Raw genomic sequence first — 26,912 nt, forward strand, 5'->3', positions numbered from 1 at the left:
CTACAACCTAATATAGCTGCAGAGTATGTAATGAGGATGTGTAAAGCCTTGAAGAATAGTTTACAATTACATCACCTTATTTTCTTTCATGTTTGATTCAATTGTTGTATTTTCTGTATGATTCCCTTTTGTTGTTGCAGATGAAACTCTTCTACTTTCCAAATGATTTAACATCGCAGAGATTATAAAAAAGCCATGTCTTTAACTTACGCATAGCAGCACAATTACATTCACTTCATTCACGTATCAAAAAAATAAAACCAACTACAAATAATGTAAAAGAAAAAACTTCAGATTGTCCATGACATTTGACATTTTAAATCTCTATATAAAGACTTTTCATTTCAATTTTAAAAAGCAGGTAAATGTTTGGCACAGTGGGTTATGTTTTTGTGAACAGATCATGCAATCACCCTGATATACTGTATGACACAGGATTATTACAGCATTACCAGAAATGGGCGTCTTTTTAATGCATTGATGCCGTTGATTTCCTGAAAGCTTCTGATTATAGGGAAGCTTGTGAACCACACATGAAGACATCTCTCCACGGAGAGGTTAATTAATGTAACAGCCTGCTGAAGAACTCTAGTCTCAGCAAGTTTTTTTGCCCTAGATGGCGAGGTAGTTGACTTACATTACAGCTAAATGGTCCTGGCCAATTGGACAGCTTGTTAAAAACAATACAGAGAGATGTATAAGCTAATTATGAATTAACTTTGAAGACGGGGGGCAGTGAATCAAGAACCCCCCCACACAAACACATACCCAATAATATATAGAAATTGTGTAATATTTTACAGTTGCTCTATTATTGTGAATGCTAGAGAAATGTTTGCAGACTTTTTATTGTGCTTTTAATAAGTTCAAAATGTACACACCTACTCTGAATACTCGGATCAACTTTCATCTTTACTAGCCTGTATTACTCATTTGAAGACAGGAGCAGTTTTATTTAGATTAATGTATACGTCAGGTTATCACTTTAACTGGAAGTTTCAAGATTTACAAAACAGCACACTATCAAAACAATGAGTAAATGAAGAAAGGCTAAGATTCGGACTATGGCCCTCTTTTGCTGGTAAGAGCAAACCGAGTCCGCCTAAGAGTTAGGCTTTGATTTCTAAAACGGAGTTCATTTGATTCTGTTTGCCAGCTTTCAGCTTCACACTCACTGACAAAATAGAAATGTTGGCTCTCGCTTCACAGCATTATTGGCGTAGCCAAACCATCCAGCTCTCTCTATGGGTTTTTATAGGAAAACTCCCCTCAACTGATTAAAAAAAATGAAGATATGCAGGCCACTGGCTCGCTTGTAATTCTGGGAGTGGGGGTGAATGTTGATATATTGTCTGTATTACACAACTGAAAAAATAAATGTATTTATATGTATAAATGCTTTTCACATTAGTATAGAGTGTCCTAGTCGTTGCATTATTACCCAAACTTGTCTTCCTCTATTGTTTTGCTATTATTGCACCTTATTGTTAAGTTTGTGATGCTACCATATTTTCTGGTCAGTAAATGTTAACACATCATTGTATTAACACATTGTTGATAGTAAGAAAATACACAAAACTGTTCTAATGTTAGTTAATATATTTCTGACAGCACACCCTTGAAGGGAAATCTTGATAATTACCATACCATCTTTCACATCCTTTCAGAAATGGTGAGAAGAAAGGTATGTAGGTCTGCTTATTATTCATGAGTTACTTGAGAAATTATATTAACGTGGGACACGTCCTGAAGCAGTGTAAGTGTGATTTAAAAAAAAAAAACATTATATGAAAGTAACATGTCCCAAACCCAGAACCACAAACCAGAAAGCAGACAGATTTTGTTTTTAATTTTTATGGGCTGCTATATCAGTCATGCGAAATGAAAGACCTGAAGCTTTGGTCTGTGCTCACAATGATTAACACTTTAAATACAAATTGTGTGGAGCTGTAGCTGTCTACAGATTTGAACTGCAGAATTGCATCACTAACAGTGGCCTTTCTGTAAAGAATGGTACATTTTATTATTTTTGCAATATCCCCTTGCGATTTGCCATAATTACCTGACTGTGAGGGAAAGTGCACCTCTACAATACTAACATTGTAACGAGAACGGGATACATTTTTAAACAGAGTGCTGGCTGTCAAGCTAGAGAAATTGCTGGAAGGGAGAAAAAACAAAACAAGACAGGCTACAGGGCATGTCAAACGTGTCAATGCATCAAGGAAGGTAACAGACTATGTTGACAATTGTTTGATGCCAGGTACACATTCCAGAAGAGTTGGTCACATCTTAAACCAGCAAATAGTCAACTCTGGAAAAGTGCCATTGGGCTTGTTAAATCATTTAGCTAATCAAGCGATGACTCAGCCCAGTTGTAAGCCTAAAATGATATGAAGCCAGGCAATGCAATTAGTCCCTAGTAAGTGATGTGGTAGTGCTGTAGTTGTTCTACTTCAGTGGGATTAGGTATGAACTGTGCAAGTGGCAGTGAACTTGATATTCCAGTTATGTACTATGATACAGAATAGGACAATGGACAATGCTGGCTACAATATTTGCTGTGCGTTCTGGATACAGTTAGCAGTTTCAACAAAATGTCTGCTTAGTATATGAATAAATTGGGGGAATTCTTGGCCAAAACCCACAATATTTATAGGTGCACACTAAGGGTTAAATCAGCTCTTAGCTCTCAATATTGTGGAATCAATTCATCCCTCTCCCACTATCCACAGGGTAAGAATCCATTGCAACTTTATACCTTAGCTCAATTTCTACATACAGGCTTTGTCAGAAGTTTATGGGCGATTGTATAATAATGCGGGTAAACTCGTGTGTAGGGCATATGGCAGGTGCCAACGATGAGGGCAATGCTACAGACATGGTGAATTACATGGTGCGATTACTGCCTCACTGGCCACATGACCTGTATATGTCACATTATAGCGCTTGATTGCTGCGTGTGTGTACAAAACGTGACAAAACATACTTTTGTGATTAACGTATTCACAGAAATTCACCATGCCCACCTGCCAAAGTCGACAAGCAATTCAAGGAAGTAAATTCCCATGCCCGACAAACACCAACAAAGCCCAAAAAATAGGGACACTGACATGTAAATATATATATATATATATATATATATATATATATATATATATATATTTTAATATATTACATTAGCAGTGTAACGCTCATTGCGTTCTTTTCTTTCTTCATATTTTTACAGGGAGTGTGTTAAGGTAGCTGTATCTGCTCCTCTAGAGGGAATTCATACCAACATCTGAAACCCTGGTTTAAATTAACCATAAGCACTTAAGATGTATGAAAATAATTATGAGATGGCTTTACTCAGAAGAGAGCAGGGGATTCAGCATTTGAGGTGATCCGCAATAATTGACTCTGCTATTGTGGAATGCGGTGTGGGCTACCCAAAGTGTATTAGAAATCTGAGGGGGAAAGAGGGAGACGAAATAGCTGTGATTCTTGCGGGCTGAGCTGCCTCATTGTTTCTCTAATGCCTGCTTTCTTTTACAAAGCCAGCTGTCTAATCCCATGAGACAGGCTTTCTTAGAACTGTGAAAACTGGGATCTCTTTAGCTGCTTGAACTCAGAATATATATGTATATGGACCTATCCAAGTATTAACGGAGGCCATGGTTTCTAATATCCTGTGAGAGCAGATATCAGGATAGCAAGTTCGCAAACCTAGACACAACACCACCTCCTGCCATTACTGGTGGTTGTACATTCAAAGAAGTGACTCTGCATTGACTATGAGAATGACATTACTTGCTGAAGTTTTTTTATTTGAACTTTGTTTTGTGTGTGTGTGTGTGTGTGTGTGTGTGTTTAGTTTTCACATTCAGTCCTCGGTCCCAAGCAAGGAGTCTATAGATATGTAGGAAAAACAACAAGTAAATAAATAACAATTGGTGAATTGATTCTAAGTACATAAAAGTTATTATTTTAAAATGATTTCTGATAAGCATATCTTTACTCCTAAAAAGAAAAAGATGGCATTTATGCAAGCAAGAGCTAAAACTGCTGGAAGAAGGAAAGAGAAAAATAGATTCCTGTAAATCTTGAGAACTCTCTGACAGCTGATGAATCATTAAAATACAGCAAAATTTTAGGCAGAATGAAATACAGGTGCTTAAGAAATATCTGCAATGAAACTAGATGACATTATTATTAAACAAACCCTTCTTCTCTGTACTTCAACCATACACACTACCATACTTTCAACAACTGTTTTCCGTCACCTCCTCTCTCCCAGAGCTTAATGTTTAGTTACGATGGTGTTCTTCTTGCAAAGATTTACTCTCATTGCCTACCCATCATAGTGTTTTATGGTTTTTTTTGTTTTTTTTTATCCACAAACAGTGTAGTTATTGGTACAGTATGAATTTCATTGAGATATAATTAGTGTAATGTTTTAGTAATCAGCATGTTCCTTTATTTTTCTAAGCACAATTGACATTGCTGAAATGTACTGTACTTTTCTAACACCCACACACGTCTTTAGAAATTAAAGAATGGCAGTATAGCCCTGTATACATAATCACCACCCACTGTACCAGATACAGACCTGTATGTCTCTCAGAGGCACTTCACACTTTTTTTGTTGTTGTTTGTTTATGCTTTTGAACTCAGGAGTTTTAAGGACCAAACCTATTTTGTTACCTAAGTTTAAATGACCTCAGTCCAGCAAATGTATAAAAACAATAACAGCCAAACCGTAGTTGTGTTTTGTTGTTAATTTTCTTTTTTTGGTGGGGTAACAAGGTTAGTATGAGTAAGGGTAACATGAAAAACTAAGCAAAGAAGGTGGGAGTAAATATTTATAAACAGGCAAAGCTCACCAAAACAGTATTTTAACCACAACCTAAAATGTACATATTGCCGTTTCTTTATATAGTCTTGCAATTCTTTCAGTTTAACACAAGCAAAACATTTGGAACTGTTTAAACTGACTAAAGATAAATGGAGCCATTGCCATTCAAAGCAGCACCACGTTATAGCAATATATATTAAAAAAAAAAAAAAGAAACAGGCTCCTAAAAAACAGACAGTGATGTCATACTACTGAACTAAGTTTACATTTAGCAGGAATTGTAAGTATTACATGAATTTGCACAATATATACAACAAATTGAAAGCTGAAACTGAAAGCAGGGAATGGTGTACTTCATGACCAATGTGTTGTTTCACCCATTAACTCAAACCCAAAGCTTAATGTTTTATAACCTTTTAATAATTCAAATCCATAAAAAATGCAACAGAAAATAAATAAACAATAGGAATTTAATGAGCAGAGATTGCTCTCCAGTCCAGTATGACTATCATAAACATGGATGTTGCATTTCTCACTAACAAAGCATACCTTAGGGCTGATGCAAGCGACTTTACCTATTAGTCTGAAACCGTATCAGACGCTTGTTATGCCTTCCTGTGATTTCACTCAGCATCACATCAAAGTATATTCACTCAAAGACAAGGATACCTCGTCTGTAAATCTTCAGGGGAGAGTTGGTCATATATGAAACACAAACTAGTGTGACACAGAACAAATCTACAGCATGATGGAAACAGGACATATTTGCAGAAGAAAATTAATGTAGATAGGAACTTTGGATAACACATTAAACAAATAAATTAAATGCAAATCAGCTAATGTCAGCTCAAACTAAATCAGCTAAAGAGTTGACACAGGACTAACACTATGATCTGTCATAATTTAAATGATACTTGAATCAACAGTGGCCAGCAGCTGAAATCCAGAGAGTAATGTCACTCTGTCTGATGTTTCCCTATAAGTCAAGTGGTGTGGGACCGTGTGGTCAGATAGATTTACTAAAACAAGCTGAGGTGCAGACCACAGCAAGAGTATTCTTCAGACTCGGACTTTACAAATCGACTCCACTGACTTCTGAGGATGATTCTCTCCTGTATCACCGAGCCGTGACAGTTTCTCCCTCCTCCTCTTTAAATAGAGGCCTTGCATGTCAAATGTTTCCAGTAACCTTTTCAGTATATTTCTGGTAAGTACTTGTTTCCAGGTAAAGAACATCATGCAAACCACAAAAATTCGACACCATGTGTAGCTGGAACAAGAAAAGAAAAAACACCACCCAAAAAAAAAAAAAAAGTTTAAATACCTTGAACAAAAAAAAATGCTAGCATAGAAGGGTCCAAAAAAAGAAGAAATCAGAAACCTAGCTTAAGTTCTAGGAGACAATTAGGGTATGGGATCATAAATGGGATATTTCCTGGATACAGAAGCCTATTGATTGAATGCCAAGGCAATGCCAGGCTGAAATCAGAGCTAGAGATGGTGCCACCAAAACAAAAATGGGCATGTCATCTATACAACAGATTTGGGCAGCACAGTAAAGCATTCTGTAAATAAATACATTGCTTTAAAAAACAGGACACTTAATCACATATATATATAAGTCCTGTAGTTTTTATTGTGTGGCCAAAATATGTTAACTAAATATAAATGTGCATTACCAAGAGCATTTGGCTGTAAACTCAAATGATGTACAGTCAATAACTATGTCCATAATTGTGAAAGTCATAAATGTGTATCACAAAGTGAAACATGCTCTCATACATTCACAGGCAAATCCAGATATACATTCCCATATGCATTTTAAATTAACCTCCTTATGTTTTTAAGCACAGCACGCATTTCCTAATAACGACTGTGCTCGAACCTTCACGTTATTCAACCCTGCATATACTTTCCCAGATAAACGAAAAGGAATATGTACCACCAGGTACAAGCTGCCGGCCAAAGCTGATTAAAATAATTTTATACTCACACATCAATGAACCACCATCATAAATGGCATTAATTAGCCTCACTTTTTTTCTATTCCAATTAAATTTGCTGTGTAAAATACCAGACAACCACAGTGACACAATTTCAGAAACATTTCAGACCACTAACTAATGGATTAGACATCTGCATTTCAATGATTCAATGAATACTGGCAAACATGGAACCTTTTTAAGTTGTTGTACTATAGATTAAACATGTATTAAATCCATGTTATGTCAAGCACAAAGGCTAATGCATAGCTTAGTTCCATATTATGATGATTAATTAATTTACATTCAACATATATCTACATTATGAACAAATTTGGCTTATCAAATTTAGTTTTTGTGCTTCCAACCACATTAAAAAGTGGATGTGACATTTTTAATGTACAAGTTTGATACAGTGAGGAAATAGGAGTTACATGTAAAGATTAAAATTCTCCTTCTTGTCATTGGTAATAGCTCCTTCTAGTGGCCAATTTTGCTGCTAAGTGAAAGGCATACAACCAGTATATTTTAGATACAGACCAAGGGACAGAGAAATTTGATAACAGAAAATGGTTTTATGTATTTCTGAGTAAGGAGAAAGATGCACGTGACAGTGTACATTAAAAACATTGCAATAAGATAAATGTTTAAGTAAAACAAAATGCATGCTGCAGATATTGACAGCCTTTTTAATTGAATTGGGTGAAGAAAATACATTTTAAAATCTCTTCTGATTACATGGAGTAAAATCGATTCACAAAAGCATTAAACTGAGAAGATAAAAGGAATGTGTTTCACTGACCAAAGCATTTCAAGTTGAATATGAAAATTCAACAACTTCATCTACGACTACTAAAGCACTGCAAGAATTCAATATCTATATGCATATATATGTATTAATTAATTAGTCCCCTCTCTCTCACACACACACTTGCACTCATAAAATCCTCTACTAAAGGATTTATTGCTACCTTTGTATTATAAATGGTGTCCAATAGATGGAACAGGTGCGGGCTTTAAAGTGAGCCTATTTATAGAATGAAATAGGCAGCGACAGCCATGGTTATCTAAATACAAAACAGGGATCATCTTAGCAAGGAAAACAAGTATAGGAAGAGATACAATCTCCAGGAATTGACTCAGGCAGGCAGTAATTCGGCAGAAGAAATACAAATCTCTATAATTCTTAACTCCACTCCAGACCCCGATCTCTAACAGAAGATTAAGGAGAAATAGACCTAGGAGTGGTGTAAAATAGACAGATCTTAAAGGATATGAATGACCACTGACTGAGAAACCTCTATAGGACTAAGGCTTTCAGAAGGGTTTTCAGTTGTAAATAAATGCAATGTATTATTTACACAGGGTACACATTGTTAAATCAAAAGCTCGATCCAATTTTATATTTTCAACTTTCAGACTCTAGGTTACTTATTTATTTGTCTAGAGTTTAGTGTGTGTTGATTTTTCCATTGCAATACATTTTGTTTTTGTTTGTTTAGCTTTGTTTTGTTAGTTTTGGTGTTTATTTGACTTTTTATGATTCAAAGCGAAACAACAAGCAGGCAATTTACATGTGGTTTATACTCAAAGCTGGGGTCAAAGATGTCTGAATTAACAAATACACAAATGAGGAGAACACAAACTCCATTAAAGGGAACTAATTACTGGAAAACTGGCTGACTTCATGTAATTATACCTTTCAGATACAATCAGATATAATCAGATATATGTATAAAACAACACACTTAAAAGATGTTTTTAGCATAACATTTGTTCACTTGGCAGCACTGACATATATTTCCACTCAGCTGCCATTGTTCTGCAGAGTTCCTCAAAAAATGATATTGAGGTGCACAGGGATGAATGAATATAATGTGAAGCTGGTAGTTTGAGACCAGGAGGTTGCAGTTTTCATCATTTTACCTTCGCATTTTGATTAGAAGCCATTAGGAAACAATAAACCCACAAATGCAACACTAATAGAAGTTGCAATGCTGATAGGTATTGTTCCTTTCAAGATAACATACCTCCAGAATTGTGCCTGTGTCTGTGGTTTATCTAGGCGTGGATTCCAACCCCACAGAATGTAGGGTTTATCTTGTCTTTACAATTATAACATCCCTAACCTAGGTTTTCCTAAAAAAAATCACATCAATAAATATATAAAAAAGCAACTGTCAGGACACTTAGTATTATGTGCATAGCCAGTACATTAAAATAGTTGCAGGGATGGTATTCATTAGACTCCAGTGTGCACAATCATGTGGAAAGCTTAACCGGTATTTCTTGTGCAACTATAATGCAGATCTTGCAAGTGGCAGCAGAGCATTGCAGCCAGAAGCACGTACACGTACTGAAGACAGCCTTGCATCATGATGTTCTTCCATACGTTTTGATTTGTGTTGCACTGGTTACTTGTATTTGCTCCTTGCTCTTGGCATGGTTTTAGCCGACAGATCCTATTGCAAGAAAGCAAGCTGGAGAGCTGCCAGGACCCGCCCTGGAACCAGCACCTTACTGCAGAGACAAGTGCGCCTCCCTTCACCGCTGCGTGGCTTATTCATGGTCAGGGGTTTGCCTGTTTTTAAAAAGACAAGCCTAGTCTGAAGTTGATCAGTCTGCTTAGAAAAGTTCTCCAGAGGGGGAAAGAGTTGGAATCGCTTTAAAAAGAGCAAAAAGACCAGCAAGACAGGGAAAAAAGAACAGATTGTGTGCAAAGAGTTGCATTGGTTGGTTTGCAGACAGGACCTTTTTGTTTTTTTGGTTCAAAAGATTTTTGTTTTTTTAGCGCTTTCCATATAATCTGGTGATTTTGCACTTTTTCAAATAAAAAAAAGAAATCGGATTGCAACCAAAACAATCAAACACTGCCTTCATGCTGCGTCAACGGGTTTTTTCACCACTAGATACACCAGGCTACCCATCTTAAGACCTGTCGCAAAGAAACAGAAAACCAGAAATACAGGTGCGTGTGGATGCTAACCATCTCAGTTCACTTCCAAAAAGGTCTCAGAGCAGCTTTGAAAGAAGGAAAAGGACACTGGTGACATCTGCTGAGACACAAAGTATCTTATTCCAACATTTGAACTAGTTCATAACCACACATACATCCATCCATCTACAATTGGGAGAGGGAAGAGATCCTTGATACAAGATGTTCCTGGGCTTCTTTCTGGTGACGTCTGTGCCATTTTTCCTGGGACTGTCCCGGTGCTTGGGCTCCTATGTGCCGTGCGAGCCCTGCGATGAGAAAGCCCTGTCCATGTGCCCCCCGGTGCCGGCGGGCTGCCAGCTGGTGAAGGAGCCGGGCTGCGGCTGCTGCCTGACCTGCGCCATCGCGGAGGGGCAGGCGTGCGGGGTGTACACCGGGACCTGCACCCACGGGCTGCGCTGTCTGCCCCGCAGCGGCGAGGAGAAGCCGCTCCACGCCCTGCTGCACGGCCGGGGGGTCTGCACCAACGATAAGGGCTACAAGTCCCACCATCAGCCGATCGGTAAGTGCAAAAGACGGGGAGCCTGGTGGTGCGGGGACGGGGCACGCTGGACAGCGCGCAGTGTTGACACAGTGGGAAGACAAGTGGCAGAAAGGCGATTTTACCTGGCTGTGGTGTCTGCTCGGTTGTTTCATTTGTGCCATTCAAGGTAAGCCTCAGAAACGGCTTCAGCAAAGCAAGCCCAGCTAACAATATTCAGGTTATTTATCAGTTGCATGTCTAACGTGTTGGCTCCACGCAACCCACAGCCTTATCACAGCGGTGTGTGTTAGCTGGGTTGTGCAGCTTACAATACATGCATGCATGAACATGTGTATGTATTATTAAGAACCGCAATGATAGATTGTCCTTTCACCAAGTAATGTTGGCTTTCAGTTTTACACTGTATTCTATATAATGGTTTGCTTACAATACGTAAATAAATAAATAAATAAATACACATTACTTCTTAGTATGAATCAAGTTATATTCGCCTTCAGTTTTAGCCTCTATTGTATTCGTCTACTTCGCCTGTTAACCAAACGCCCTCCAAATTGCACCCTTTACTGATGCCTACTTTGCTCTAGTGCCCCTCTACCCCAGTATGCGATTGCTAGATCATGACACTGTGTATTTCCATTGACCGTGCATGTGCAAAGTCAGAGTTGAAAGATAGGGTTGCACTATGACTAAGTATTGTGGATACTAATATTGTATCGAGGAATCTGCAACAATACCAGCACGTTTCACCTGGGAAAGCTAGGCATGGAGGTTTAATGAGGGTTACCTGTTTAAACATACCCATATGTTTAAAAATACATATTGCATATATAAGCTGGCAAATCCTTTTAGCTCAGTTCAGATTCTGCTTTTATGTATTCATTGACTGTTTAATGTCTATCTAAGTGTAATGAATTCCATGTCCAATAGCCAGTGTGAGGTCATGATTGAAAACTGCCTTAAACCAGCTGCAACGCAGGTTTGCACTAGTGACCTGCTATTGCAGAGCTTCATATGCATTTGTAAATCAGCTGAGACAGGCAACAAGAAGCCCACCCTTTTAATCTGAACACTTGTCAATAGGTTATCTGTCTGTGTCTCGCGGCAGACATCTGTGTGTCTGTCTAGATATCCGCCTGCTGGTCTCTGTCAGTGTCATTAAAAATAGTGTCTCGCTGAGCAGATGCACCTTTCTCTGAATCCGAGAGTTTGTTAGGGGAAAAAAAAAACATGAAACTACTTGAACCTAGAGGAAACTATTTTGACCATGATGCAAATTACATCCATGTGCTGTAAACTTGCCTAGTCGCTGTGTTTAGGCCATACTTTAAGTACCATCATATTCTTCAGGAGTATTTGTTTTTTCTCAGTTTTTAGCGTTTCCAAACAAGAAGTCTGTGGAGTGGAGATATTGTGGAGCAGGATTTGTATGTAGTACTTTGCGTGAAAAGTCTTGGATGCCGGAAATTTCCAGATTGAATGAAGTGGACATTAAATTCCTGGGGGCAACGGATCTTGGCTGGCCTGAACTAAGGTTTATATCTGTGGGTGGTGTTGAGAGTCGGATTACTGTTCAAAGATTAAATCAGAGCAGGAGGAGGGTGGTGTTGCTGTGTGTATGTGTGTGTGTGGGGGGGGGTCCAATTAAAAATGAATGAAGGTCTGACTAACCGAAAGCAGACAGACAAATCTGATTGAATGTCAAGTGCACAATTGATTAACACAGTGGCTCCTGGATACATGTATTCAATCAGTCCTTTAAGACCAGGAAAATGGCTCCTGTCACTTGTGTAGCCTGAGCTTTTATTACTGTGGTTTCCCTCAGTTTAAACATTTTAATTACATGTCATAACTGAAGTAGCAAAGGCGCATGCTGCATTTGAATAGCTCACTTGCTAGGAAAATAAGATGCTCTAGAAAGTTTTTGTTTGAGTCACATGTCCTTTTCCATGAGGGACACAGTAACACATAATTCACTACGGGGGTGCCAAGCGGTAAAAACACACACCAATGTTTTGATTCAGCCATGAACACCAGCCTACTTTACAAATATGGATATGCATATGTGTATAACAGAAAAGCATGTGTTAAACCTGACTTATCCCTCAAGAAGCCCAGTGTCTTTTCTAGGCTTGTTCAAATTGGGAAGAATAACCTTTTTGAATCTTCCAAAAGATTAGCAGACGCAGAACTGTGATTCTGTAACTTGGTATTGCTGTGGGCAGACAGTTGCGCCGCAGTGATTCAGCAGAATGTTTTTGGAGCTCTTCTGTGAAGCACTGTCGATCACACCGAGTTGTATTTAGAATAGCGCCTCTCCTTTCCACCGGGGTTCTGTTTCGACCCAGTTTTACCAGCTGGGCAAGATGGACACAGAGAGGTCAAGTGTCCGAGACCACGCCGAGGGTAGGTGCTAGCTGAGCTGGGATTAAAACCCAGGATCTCCTGCCTGTTATTCATTCATTCAGCTGGAGCAGATTGGCTCGCAAACGGCTACCACTGGATCTATTAAGATTCATTCACGCCTGCTGCACAGAGCAGCCCATCAATATTTAACTCCATATTTCAAACGGTTTTCTTTTGTAGGTGCCCCCGTGCTATTGATTATTACCATATCGATGCAGCACTTAAATCATGGTTAAATAATAGACAGGGCATAAAAGGGTTGGGGGAATGTACTGTTCTGATTTTATTTTATGGTCTGTTGGTCATATTGTCGTTATTGTTAAGGTGGTCACAACTCGGCTCCCATTGCAAAGGTTGTCTGTGATATGCAGCTGTGCATGTGTGCGTCTGTGTGTGCGCGTGTATGTGTGTGTGTGTTTTTGGAACATCATGGCTGGTAAGCTGCCGCCATCAGATATGACTTCATGGCAGCAGCCTTCTTGCCCTTCCAGCGTTTAAAAGAGCCTTATGTTTGGACAGATTGTCTTTGCCAAGGAAAGAAAAGATGATTAAAAAGTGATTCCAAATCTAGAAGAGCTTGATTTCCGCCCAAACATCATGCAATGCCATTAAAACTGCATCACTAAGCATCTTTCATAAGGCCTCAGAAATGCACAATGTAGGTTGAATACAGTTAATGGTGTGCAGTGATGTGGCGGCTTAACCATTTTGTGGACGAATCATAGCAGCCTTCTCTCATTCTACATTTCATTGTAAGAGTTACACTGTATATTGCTTTGGATTTTATGTTTGTGATGCATCTTTGTAGTTAAAACAGTGAATGTGCTTTATAGTTTAGTTTGTTTAGTAAAATGTACCTCCTTGTGAAGAACAAACTGCATGTGGAAGAATAGTAATCCATTCCAGCTTGTTTATAAAAATCCTTTTGTTCTGTTAATGTTACAGGTGCAAATGACATTCCCAAGCCCTGTTAGTGTACTGTACATATCAGGCCACCAGCTGCATTAATCAAAATATGTAAGCAGAGAATCTCTTTGGCAAGCTTAAATGACTTCTCCCAATAAAGTTTTACTACAAGCCGTCCAGCATGTATTTGTCACTGACACCTGGAAAGAGGTTGGCTAACAGCTGTAGAGAGAAATTATTTTCCACAGTAGTCTCTTTGGTTTTTTATACCATGTGACTCCAAACCAGCTACATCCTCAAGCTGGGGTTTAAACAAGAACATGTGTGGAGTAGCCATACTGTTTTGGTTCCACAATCTTATCACACTAGAGGGATAGATCAGGAACTCAGACTTTTTCAAAGTTATTGTTAGAAGATGCATCTTTTTGGTGAAGCAGAAGGAACTGTTTCTGTGAGTACAGAGTAGCCATCATTGTAAGTGAACACCTTATAGTTAAAGCCATAATCCTATCCTATCTGAAAACATGGTCTCGCTCATTCTGACAAACCCCCGAGTCATTTTTACCTGGCATGTTTTCAAGAAGTGCTCATCTCCACGTAGATCTCAGACTTTATCCAATCTGAAAGAATCACGTTTGCTTATTAAATAAAACACTCGTCAGCCTTTAAGACAGCTCAGTGGTGGTAAAGGTCCTGAAAAGGTGTGTTCACCTCTAGTAGAAAGTCAAAAGATGTCAGTCAAGACCTGTAAACGTGCACATGGTACCCATCAATATCACCCAAGGCAAAATTCTTCACTGCAGCCTCATCTACTTTTATATTATGTGACATTTTTCCACTGGAATTCTCTCTTAAGCTGTGTTTTGGCAAAGGCTGTTCAAAGCTTGACACTGTGAGAAAGTGTCATTCCTTGACCAGCAAATGCCTTCGGGGGCATGGAGGTCATTACCTATGCTCCTCTTGGCAAAGTGCAGCAGCTTTTTTTGAACAAGCACTCGTTAATGGAGACTTGAATAGTACATCCCCACTATTTTTAACTTGGCGGCCGTAAGATGCTGGACTCCAGTGCAAGCAGGAAACGAGTTTGATTGTGCTCTATTACTGCTTTTCTCTTGGTATTATGCTGATAAAATGAATGGTTATTTCCTGTGAAGTGTAGGCTTCACAAGCGCAATGCAAATTGAGTGGAGAGAAAGCGGGTAGCACTTGTGCGCCAGCAGATACAGCATATACAAGCAAAAGGACAGGAAACTTAAGGCAGAAAACCAGTATTGTTCTTTATAACCTGCAGATTTACAAAAGCACATAAAACAGGTATTAATGCGATCAGATTTACCATGATTTTTTTTTGTCTACGCTCAAAGAGAAAATGATACTCTGCATGTGTGAGTGTATTATGTACTAAGAAGATTCACCTCTTTTCCAGCAACTATGGACATTTGAGGGTTAGGTAATCATGAGTTTATTAGTTATATTAATGTAAACATACCGATTTACAACTTGGTTATAAAACATCCTCTAAAGAGACTAACTACAGTCATCAGATCTGTTTATAATATGTATAATTTGGGTTTTCTCTATGAATAATCATGTACAAATGTTATCAACATCTCTTGTGAAAGTGCATGAATCATATACAGTGTCTACCGATTATGTGTATTGATTGAAAATGAGACCAATCCATTCCAAACTTGAACCAATTAATCTTTGTAAACTCCGCTTTTGTTTTTCATAACCATTTTTTACTGTCAAGATAGCTAATTCCCTTTGAACATTTTGATATTTTGCATCACAATAAAGGCCCTGCAAGGCTTGGTTGGTCAGTGGTGTGTATAAAGTAAATTAGTACAGATAGGAATGCAATTTGCAATTTTGTAATTAGCATTATCTGCTTCTACATTCTCTACTTATCTAATGCTATTTTTAGTCCTCTCTCATTATTTATCGGAATTGATGTCTGTGGAGCTTAATTGGTGCTTTAATAGCGGTCATTGTTTGGAACTGGGTCCACAAGTAGCAAAGTTGGCATAGTAGGCCTGCATTGTAAAGCTACAAATGCTTCTACAACAGACATAACTGTGTCCCTGTTACAAAAATGAAGTAACAATTAGATAAATATTATTTTACAAGAAGGGGATAGGAATGTGGGTTGTTTTTCTTTTTAATAAAAAAGCTGCTTCTTCCAGCAGTGAGAAACATAAGATATTTATGAGATCGAATTGTCTGACTTGTTAATATTGTAAAAGACCCATATCAGGTGAACTCTCTTTGCCTACTCAGTACCTCTCATCTTTATGGGAACTTTAGTTAGAAAAGGTAGATAGTAATAAATATCTCTTTAGCTTCCACTCTCAAGCTTAATCTAAATAGATGGCCTACAGAAGACAAGTTGTCCTGCAGATTCTCCGGTACCTTGGCACTGTTTGAAATGTAAAACCTGAGTTAACAAGATCCTTCTTATGCAACAGCGTAGCATTTACACTTAAAGGGGAGTGAATATTCAGCATATAGGGATATAAAAAGACAGAGGATGTAAGGAAAGGTGTCCTCATTAGTCTTGCATATTCCTAGAGGCAGGGTTTACTTTGACCAAAACCCAAAAGTCACAAATGCCTGATTGTGACTCATCTAGCACAGGCAGCAAACACTACTACTCTTTAATAGGATCGTGTGAAGTATGTGACCTTTCCTAAATTCCAAAAATCATGGTTTTGTGTGTCTGTATGTGTTACTGTAGTATACAAGTTGGATAATGATAAGGTGAATGCCACTTTTCAAGGTTGATTCCATCATATTAGCATGATTTTTTAATTTAAAATTTTTTAAACTCATTAGTTATCATCACTTCAGCCAAGTGTTACTGTGTCCATATTCTTACTCCTTGACTTAATTATAGTTTCCATACACAATATGAAGTGTTTGTGTGTCCACAGCTGGAGTTATTAATCTCCTTTCAGACAACAGGAGATTAATGCACAGTGGAGTTTTTTTGCAAGTAATCTCACAATCCAAAAAGGGGGAAATATAAAGAAAAAAGCAATCTGCAGCGATCACTTGACTCAAAAACAACAACAAACATACAGAAATCTGCTGCATCTGAGATATTTCGTACAGTATAGCCACCCTTCTATTCAAGAGACAACCAAGTATGTCAGGTCTCCTGGCTGTTTGTCGGGCGCTCTTTTAGTTGGAGTGCTCATAAATGTAATGTAGTGCAATGTAAAATACACCGAATTGAGAATAAATCAGATTATATGTATTCAGACTAAATCTTTGATTTAAAAGCAATTTGAGTGTCACAAGAGCATTAGAATTAGAGAGCTCCTTAGGTGCTGATTATGTTCTCCTAAAGTGTATTTACAGTAAACTATACAATTGGTATTGCATTCCCGAGTCGTTTGCTTTTAGATTTATATTTTACGTAAGTGTTTTCAAATACAAGTACACCATTCTGTTAACATAAGAATGAATTATTTTACCTAGGTAATTTTTCATTGTTTGCTTTTGTTCTGTTTGAACACCTACAGAAGTGGATGTTTTCATTTAATTTTGGGCCAAACTTAGTGATAAACAATCAATCTCCACCGCAAATTTATCTCCTCTGTTGTTGGAAAGGAGAAAAGAATAACTCCGTCTTCACTGTTTTTCCCACAGCTGTGGACACAGCAACACTTCTTGTTGTCTACGGAAAACTGTAATTTCTATCAAGGAGTAAGAATATGGAGTAAGACACACTAACGCTCGGTTGACTTGATAATAACGACTCGAGTTGCCGCGGGAAAGGAAGACAAATCTGGCCATTTTGTAGTTATTCCGCTATCCAGGAAGTTATGACAACACATCCTGAAATACTGACACTTTGACATCCACCATTATTTGGTAAGTTTAAAATGTTTAAGTTTTAAAAGTTGCATATATGATAGAATCCATCTGGAAAAGTGGTATACACTATGACTCGGTCAGGTCCCTGCTCCAGCTCTTAACTTGACAAGTAGTTAAAAAACGGCCTAAAAAGTGTATCTATAGTGCTTTAATACTTTGCTGGAGAGCAAGGAAAGTCAATGCATCTGTAGGCTGAATTTAAAAGTCTGCATAAAGCCACATGCTGTGAGATTATATGTAGATTCAAAGTTCAGAACTTGAGTTTGGAATCTGAGCTCCGATTCTCCCCGACAGCTCGCCAAGGCTTCTACAGTATGCGATGTCAGGCTTTTATATAATGCAGATGTACTGTTTTCCCCTTCTTGAAAGGTGTTTGCAAGACCCCTGTCCCAGTGTGAATGGAAACTAGTTTGTATGATTATTTTTAATCTTCCCCCCAGCTGTCCTCCAATATCTCACTGCCATCTCTGCAACAATACTTGGCACATTCCACCAACGCTCGGGCCAGACTCTAGCCTGCCCATCGCTATTCTGTCGGATTTCCTTACTGGATAAATATAACCACAGTCATCCACTGGCACAGGGGTTCAGTTAGTCTTGGACTGGCAGAGACCCCAGTTATTTCTGTGCTTACTATACAATAATATTCAGAGGAATGTCTCTCTACTTTATAGTCTGTGGCTGTTTGGCCTTAAAAAAATATATATATATATTGAGGAGCTCCGTTTGAGTGAGGACTGCAACCTTGGCATCTCCAGGGGTGACACAGTGGAAGTCAACCAGCTGTTGTGCGTCTCATCATTTCACAGTGACCCCAATCCATGCAAGCTGTGGGGCTAGGCAGAGACTGGACAAGGTTGAGCTCAGTCTCCTAGGACTTAATAGCCTACCATCGTCTACTTGTCTGGTTCACCCTGGTGTTAGGTCTGGCTAAGTTCTCACACTCTACCTTCATTCTCCTAATGTTGCAGTGATCATATTAGCTTACTGAAATCACAGGGGAGGAGAACAGGAAAATAATATTGGGAACGTAATGTGCGTTCTTTTTTAGCTCTTTGTAATTTTAGTTCATAGTTCCCAACTGCAGCTCTGGTCCAACAAACCCGGGAACTCAGAGTTCTAATTCAAATAGGACGATGTTATAGTAATGGACGTTCACAATATAAATAAAGATTTTTATTTTTATTTTTTGAAGGAACACCTCAGCATACTGGAAGGTCTTTATCGTTTTTATTTCTCCATATAATGAATTCAGCTTAGTCAAGGCTGCCGAATCTCAAAATGCATCATATTTAGACGCTGTACTCTCTATTCTATATGGGACATCACTTGATTCATAATATTAACAAAACGTGAAGAGCTACCCTTCTTCTCATAGTACAGTATGTGAACACTGGAGTTCTCACCAAATTTGATACCACAGAATAGAACCCTTCTGTGCACCAGGAAGATACTTTCAAGAATGGAAGTGTTTCAAGTCATTTTAACTCTTATTTGTCAGTGGAGGATGAAGTTACCATCAGGAACTAGGCTGGTCCACCTCTCCCTGCCGCAGCGCTGCAGTTGCCATGGTTCCTTGGTTACTGTGGCTTCAAATGGCACTTAGTGCCGCTTAGGGCCATAAATGATTCTGCGAGAAGCCAGTAGCTTTCCACTCACTGTGCAAGGCGATCAGACCATTTTCTGGTATTATTTTAAAGTTAAGGTGAACTCATTGATCGCAATTGGATACACAAAAGAGGAAATTCTCTTGTACTTCATTTTACCTGGCATTAGAGATATTATTCTTGTAAGTGTAAAATTGACATGAGGACATTTGAAATTCTATTGTTTGTTACTCTTGGTCCGGTTTGAACCTTTATTTCTCAAACTCAACTGATCTGCCCCCAACCAAAACCTCGAGGTGATGTGATTTGAAATAACCATGTTTAGTTTAAGTGAATAATGTTCCATTTGAATCTGAGGAGAGGATGGGGGTAAATTGGAGTGGGGTTCGTCTCCAATTCAGATACCTGTAATGAAATGCAAAAGTGCCCTCTGGTGGAAGAATAATTATTGTGTATCCACTATTATTTAAATTACAGCGAACCAAGTCTGAATTTTAGATAGCTTTTTTAGATTAAATAAATTGTGTTTTATATGTAAATGCATTGGCAAAGTACTTATTGTTAAAATTCTGAGCCCAGCAACCTGTATTTTTACATTTATTATAATAATTAATACACTGGTAGCTCCTGTTATTAAACTTATTAAATGTATCTGGTCTTTCTTTGTCATTATAATGTTTACAGTGGAATAATTTAAGTTGCACTTGTTTTCTAATTGCTCGTTTTCAGTTTTACATGCTGGTTAGATTATGCTTTCTTGAAAAATCGTATTTAAGTTACAAAGGGATTTAGAAGACGTTAATTCTTCGCATTGCCACCTGTCCACCGTTTTTAAATTCACTGTGTTTTTCCAGATCGTGAGTCACGGGAGCGCGAGGACCCGGTGACAGCTGAAATCACAGATGACCTGCTCCCTGCTAAAGTCCCCCTCCATCCTAAAGACTCCATCCGTGGAAAGAAGGTCGAAGCACTGCGCAAAGAGAAGAAGAGGTTGCAGGAAAAATCCCGATCTGTGGCTTATTCTGTGGATTATTCTCCTATTCCTAATGACAAGCATGAGCCAGAACTTGTAAGTGTCTACAGGGGGTCAGGTGGCTGGAGGGGGCGGGGCTTGTTTGTAACACTAAATGCACAACTGTAATAAACAATATTACGACAGATTTTAAACTAATTTCTTACACTTTGGTTCATTCCTAAGGGTCCCTGCAGACGAAAACTGGATGGCATTATCCAGAAGATAAAAAAAGACACTTCTCGAGTTATGGCGCAACATCTGTACCTTCCCAACTGCGACAGAAAGGGCTTCTTCAAGCGCAAACAGGTACTGAAACAATTAATACTATTGCTATTGCTTTATACACATTTTGATCCAGTTGATGCCTTCAACAAAACTTGACTATTATAAATCTCTGAAAACATTTTGTATATTTTCAAGCATGGATCTGATATTCTTAGAGTGAATATAAATATCTCCTTTTATAAAGTAGTTTTTAATGATGTCGAATAAGAACCTTGTCAACTTGAGAAAAACTTCTTCATGTAGATCCAGCAAAATCGCTGTGTGTAGTCGAGTCGCTCTCCCTTCAAGATTTCCTTTTCCTCCCTTTGTGCTGTAGTGCAAGCCATCCCTTGGGCGGAAGAGGGGCATATGCTGGTGTGTGGATAAGTACGGTGTCCAGCTGCCTGGCACCGACTACAGTGGAGGAGACATCCAGTGTAAGGACCTGGAGAACAGTAACACCAACGAGTGAGGAGATGCCTCCCTGAGCACACGACCCAGGGCCTGCCACCTTCCCTCCCGCCCGTCCGCCAGTCACTTTGAGATTCAAAACAGAAAAAAAGGACAATAAAAACTAAAAAAGACCTAAACAAAAGGCATATGAACCTTTGACTGTGCGCTCAACTCTAGCTAGTTGGACCCAGCAGGGCTAGCCCACTTTCCGTCTGTTCCGCAGCCTCTCAAGAGAAAGAAAAGAGAAAAAAAAAAAGCTGGGTTTGAGCAATTGATTTGTAAAAATATATACATATATTTATATATTTTTATAGACACTGAGGTTTGAGCAACAAACTTGATTTCTTTTAAAGTTTAAAGAATGCAAATGAAAACAATAGTAAGGCAAGTCTAGGAAAACAGGCTGTTTTGGTCTTTCACATCTTTTACTTTCTGCAGAGGTAGCAGGACCTACAAATATAGGCACAGCGATGTGTTTATTTGCTTGTCTGCCCCGCCCCTCCAGCCCCACAACACACAAAAACACATGCGGTAGGGATTTGCTGAAATAGTCCTCACTATCCAGGTATCTGTCCTGTCAGAGCACTTATTCATATGATGAGAACCTTATTGGCTTCTTAAAGGTATAATGTCTATAGGTTCATTGTATGTGTAGTTCTGTGTGTACGAGAGAGAGCGATGGAGAAAGAGCAAGAGATAGAGAAAGCTTATGAAACAATGTCTTTTCTTCATGTCATTGGGACTTCCATTAAATTTCCTTCACGTAAGAATAGACCAACCAGGGAATCTTGCTGGAATCTTCTACTGCCCGAAAAAAATTGCATGTTTTTGGAGAGGAACTAAAGAAGAAAATCCACCTGCTAGGGACATAAAAGACATTTGGCTGTATGACTCCTTTCCAAGTCCACTATGCCAATTGTGCCTATATAACAGACACTGCCATGTTTTTAATGTTTAATGCTCTTCCTGCTGGTAAAAAAAGAGGTCAAGCAATACAATTGCTACATCTCCTTGATCTAATGAATTGTATCTTTTGCCACCTAGACTACAGAATACCTGCTCACGATTTGACAATTGGTTGGTGAATTAAATATTGCTTTTCCTTACACACTGACACCCCTTCACAAGAATAAGGTTTTGTTGTAACCAAAGTCTGGGTTTGATTGCAGTTTCTGTTAAGAGAGAATATTGAAAACATGGTTTCATGAATCAAACGTAATGATTAACAAGCAGTAAGTCAAATACAATGGTCTTAATATTCTGTGAAGTGGGGTCCAGTACAAAACATTATGAAGAAAGTCACATACAATGCGCTAACTGGTTCTCTGGGGTTCATTCTTGTCTGGTTGAGGCTGTGCCGTGTTCTTGCCTTCCATATTGTTGAGCCATGTTTCTGAATCTCATTTAACCAAGTGGTCCCCATAGACAAAGATATAAGTGTAATCTATATGTAATATTATTAATAAGCTTAGGTAAATGTACATTTGTTACAAAGAACAGTATAATGCTTGGTCCCTGTGTATATCACCCAGTGAGCTATCAAGAGATCTATAAAAAAGCCTTTATGTATAAATAATTGCATTGAATCCAAATGCAAAACTCAACAGCGTCCTTCTGCCTGCAGTCTTAGATGTGTATGGAAATCTGGGTGCCTTTTTTACATGCAAATAAAGACATGCAAGAGACATTTGAATAGCAATTTAAATAAAGGCCTGAAACTTGAGCATAGGTGTTCTATGCATTTATGCAGATTATGAAAAATGGAGATGCATGCGACATAAGCAGCTGCAGTATTTAACTCAGTGAGCTGTTGACGATGGCATAGTTTGGAGTTTAACAAGTCGCACGTTCGGATTCGATGGGTTTTTACATGCTGAAAAGTATTTATTTCCACCAAGGATAAAGAAAACACAACAAACACAAATTCTTGCCATTAGTGTATCTACATAAATGTGACAGGAATACAACTAACTTTAGATTCTTATTATATCTGAGTGTACAAAGTGACCATTTGATAGATGAAATCCCCAAAAATCTGTTTTATCACTATTACTATTTGTGCTCATTTTGTTGATCCTATGTTGTGGTCGAACGACTGCAGTGGACTGAATATTGCAATGTTGCTTTGCTTATACCTAAAACAGTGAAAATACAGATGTTTTCATCACTTCAGACGATATACTTGGGTTTAAAAAGAAACAAAACATGCAGAGTCTTTACCTTTGAAATCCAATACCAGGTACCATATTCTTCGTGACAAATCACAAAAGATTTTCTGTTGAAGGATCGCACTAATCTGTTTGCTTATCTCTTGGCACTTGCAGTACTATTCAGCACCCACAGTATCATTTCTTTCTTCTTGCTCCAACAGCTGTTCTGTGGAGCAGATAAGTTTGAACAAAAGCACAAGCAATCTGTATTCATTGCACTCAAATCGTATTTCTTTTTTTCTTGGCTCCGTGTTACAAACCATACATCAGACAATGTGATATCAGGCTGTAGTCAGCAATTTGAGGTTTTACAGATCTCTAGACCTAGTTTCGAAAATATGGTTTGGTGTAATTAGAACTTTCCGAAAAAAGATGCAGACACAAATTACCCATGACTTTCTATGAATGTGTCATTCTTCAAAAGCAAACTGAGCCTCGAGTCTTTCGTTGTGTGTGATATTTGCACACATTATGGAGAAGCCATAACTTTGGTGTTCGTTTAAAACCAAGACGAGCATATTGATTTTCGTAGACAGCTAACTTAGAAAAACAGATTAATCGCTTCTTAAACATTTGAGCCTCTCTGAAAAGAATAGTGAACATCTGCCAAACATTTGATTCCAATTTAGACGATCATTAATTACAGGGGGAGAGAAAATAATGCATTAGTAAGTCATGACATTGTCACATTTTTGACACAATCGCTAAATTATGCAGCTTACGCGGCCCCAGCAGCTTGCACTTAAAAGAAATCAATACATAATTTAAATACTAGCTACTTTTCCCAGTACCTTTTAACAGCAAGCTCATTTCCCAACAAGGAATAGATAGTGATTTCTCTTGGAGGTGTTTTCTGTAATTCAGTCTAGAATAACTTTGACAGGGGCTGTGAGGCCCATGCCTGGGATGTGGAACCAATTTAGTTAGGGATAACAATATTAAAAAAGTAAAAATATTAATACAATTTCAAGTACTACACAGCCTAAGGACTTTCTGCTTTAATGTCATATGGGAAGAAGCACTGGGGCAGTTGGGTGTCTATGAGAACTCTACTCTGACAGGCAATTGCTGAGGGGTGACATAATTCACACCAGCATCACATAGATGTGATTAACACAGACAAAGGTGTCTTTCGGAATCTGACGACCATACAAGTCACAGAGGGGATGTATTTCTTTAATTTGTTTGTTTGTTTGTTTGTTTTCGATTCCCTCACCTCCCATTAAAAGGATCAGCAATAGAGCCTCCCTCTCCTACTCTCTTACTACCAAAATGATATCAATTTGATAAAAAAAGAACATCTTTCTGGCCCTGTGAAAAGGTTGTCAATGTTGCCTAAAGTAAGAGTATTTTTTGTTACGGTACGCCTTTTATCCCCCCTCCAAGTTTCAAAGTTGAATCTGTTTAATTTGCTTTGGAGGTTATACAGTATTGTCTAGGGTGTATAAAATAGTCTCCAAATATTCACTGTGGTAGTTCTCTTTCTAGCACAAAACCAAATTCACTGTTATACCACAGAAAGGTATTTAGTGTAGGTAAAAACAAAAATGATTTCATCAACCAAAGAGAAGGCACAGAAAGGTCCTAAACTTCATAAATTCTCAAATTACAAACCACAAATGGAGAGGAGTAGGTCTGTTTTGTTTTGTTTGTAAAGCGAAATGTTGCTGTTGCATAAAGCAAGCATCTTATTAAAGCTTACCATTTGGTGCTACGGATGAGCCACTAAAATTAGAGCTCAGAATATCCTGATCTTATAACTTTTGTAATGCCTTTAATTGTTACTTAAAAATAGAAGTGTGAAAGTCCAAACCAATTAAAACCAGACTTAATTAGGGGTTTAAATTAGCCTAACCCTAGAGGTGACCTCCAGTCAGATTCCGAGTCTCCTACCTGGTTAGACTAAAGCAATAATCACAGCTCATATTACAGTAGCTAACTATAGCTTTTTTTGAATGCATAACTTTTTTTTTCCAAGGAGAAGAAAAACTATTAATTATTTTACCATGACGTAAACCGGTTTGTGAAATAAAAACAAGAAAGAAAAAGAAAAAAAACACGCAGGAGGAAAGTGAAATGTTCAGGATTTGGAACTTCTATGATTTTTTTATTATTATTTTTTTTTTAATATTAAGAAAAAGTGAATATCACTGTGTAATATTTATTCAACCTGTAATTTATGTACTCTTTTAACCTTTGTCTTTTTGTTATGACAAAGCATTTATTTAAATAAAGTTATGTATTCATTTTAACCTTGGATATGTTTCTGTGTGTGAGAGTGCTTGTATGCTTTTCATTTTTACAAATAATACGCAAAGATGACTAGATGGTGATATACTAGTTTTAGAAGTACCAATGCATCACACAAATCACAATTCTTGATCCAGTGTTACTCATTGCATAGAAAAGATAAAAAGGGTTTGCAATCATTGTCCCACGATTTGCCATTTACATGTGTCAGTCTCAGTATTACTGATTAATACCTCACAGACAGATTGCCAGTCTTGACTGAGATGCACATATGTTTGTTTGGGGAAAGGGTTGAATCTGACATCTTGAATATGAGTGGAAGAAGAATGGTTTGTGTGTTTTAAATGTTACAACACTGTGTTACAAAATAATCCAGTGTTCGTTTTAAATGCCCAAATGGGTGGCCTACATAAAAAGATACATAGACAGTGACCTCCATATAGGGAATACAAAAATACAGGATATTTTGTACGTCCATGGAAAGAGATTACATATAAAATACAATAAACATCTTCAGGAGAAATTCAGACTGATGCAAAGGACCAGCTATACATCCAAATTGTAACTGGTTGGGTATTGACTTGGCCTTGTGTACAGATCATTCAGATAATATTAAAGTAATTTTCAAATGGTTTAATGAGGAAGTTACTGTCAAAGCAGCTGAATGATATAGACCACTGTTTGCACTGTCCCCTGGTTTGCTTATCATGGTTACAACTCTTCTTGAGGGTTTTTTGTTTGGCACCATTAACGACAGAAGACAGAAGGATCTAGCTTGTACAATACAATGCAACACCTTCTTACAGGAAAACAGCAGGTCCAGTTAATAAACATGTGTGTTTGTTTAAGTTAGTTAGTCCTAGTGAAAGTATGGATTATGGTCAATTTTTAAATCTTTGTTGAGACTAGTAAAATATCAGTAGTGCTGCAGAGATTAAAGGACTTTCCTGTTCTGAAATCACAATTGAAGCCAACATTTTTCATGTTAACTTTTTAACAAGTTTAAAAGTTAATGTCCAGAGGATTTATGATCATTTATTTTAGAGTAAGCACACTTTATTAAAGATAGAATAAGAAAAATAGTTAATGGGACCATCAGTTAAATCTAAAGGGCTTGATAGAACTGGTGCAAGAAATTTCAGTGCTTAAACTAAAAGGACTTAAAATGTAACACTAACCTTGTTTGCTGCTCACTTTGTGTTTCCCTTTGTTAAAGATGGCTTCCCTGAACCAACAGTTTGGAGTTTAAAGGGGCCCACCTATTTCACCTGAGCGCTGGGCTGCACATGCTCAGAACTGCCTGTTAGCCCCAAAACAAAAAGTGTGAACTAAAAGTTATTTCTTATACATCCTTCTTCAGTGTAATTCTATTTTTCAGTATCATAGAAATTACACACATATTATTATTCAAAATGACCTCTATCAGATAGGATTTTAATTTTATTTTTAATTTTTATTTTGTGAGGTGATTTTTCTAACAACAGTGTAATGCCAGCGTGTACTGTACTGGGATTAATGACAAGGGCCTATATGTACAAGAAAGTAATGCCTCATGTCACGAAATGGAAGTATAATATTAGCAGTATTTCCAGCAATTATTAGAACAGAGTGGATGTGATCAACT

The 26,912-nt window shown here is 37.9% G+C and overlaps 1 protein-coding gene across 1 annotated transcript; it reads left to right on the plus strand.

The window, feature by feature from the left end:
- The first annotated feature begins 9,199 nt into the window (after positions 1-9,199).
- igfbp5b (insulin-like growth factor binding protein 5b) lies at positions 9,200-25,290 on the plus strand. Its single transcript, XM_066687447.1, has 4 exons — positions 9,200-10,316; positions 19,951-20,165; positions 20,295-20,417; positions 20,713-25,290. The coding sequence occupies exons 1-4, from the start codon at positions 9,977-9,979 to the stop codon at positions 20,845-20,847; spliced, it is 813 nt and encodes a 270-aa protein (XP_066543544.1). The 5' UTR covers positions 9,200-9,976; the 3' UTR covers positions 20,848-25,290.
- Positions 25,291-26,912: the final 1,622 nt, after the last annotated feature.

This window comes from Amia ocellicauda, chromosome 16, assembly GCF_036373705.1.
Source record: "Amia ocellicauda isolate fAmiCal2 chromosome 16, fAmiCal2.hap1, whole genome shotgun sequence".
Classification (NCBI taxonomy): Eukaryota; Metazoa; Chordata; class Actinopteri; order Amiiformes; family Amiidae; genus Amia; species Amia ocellicauda.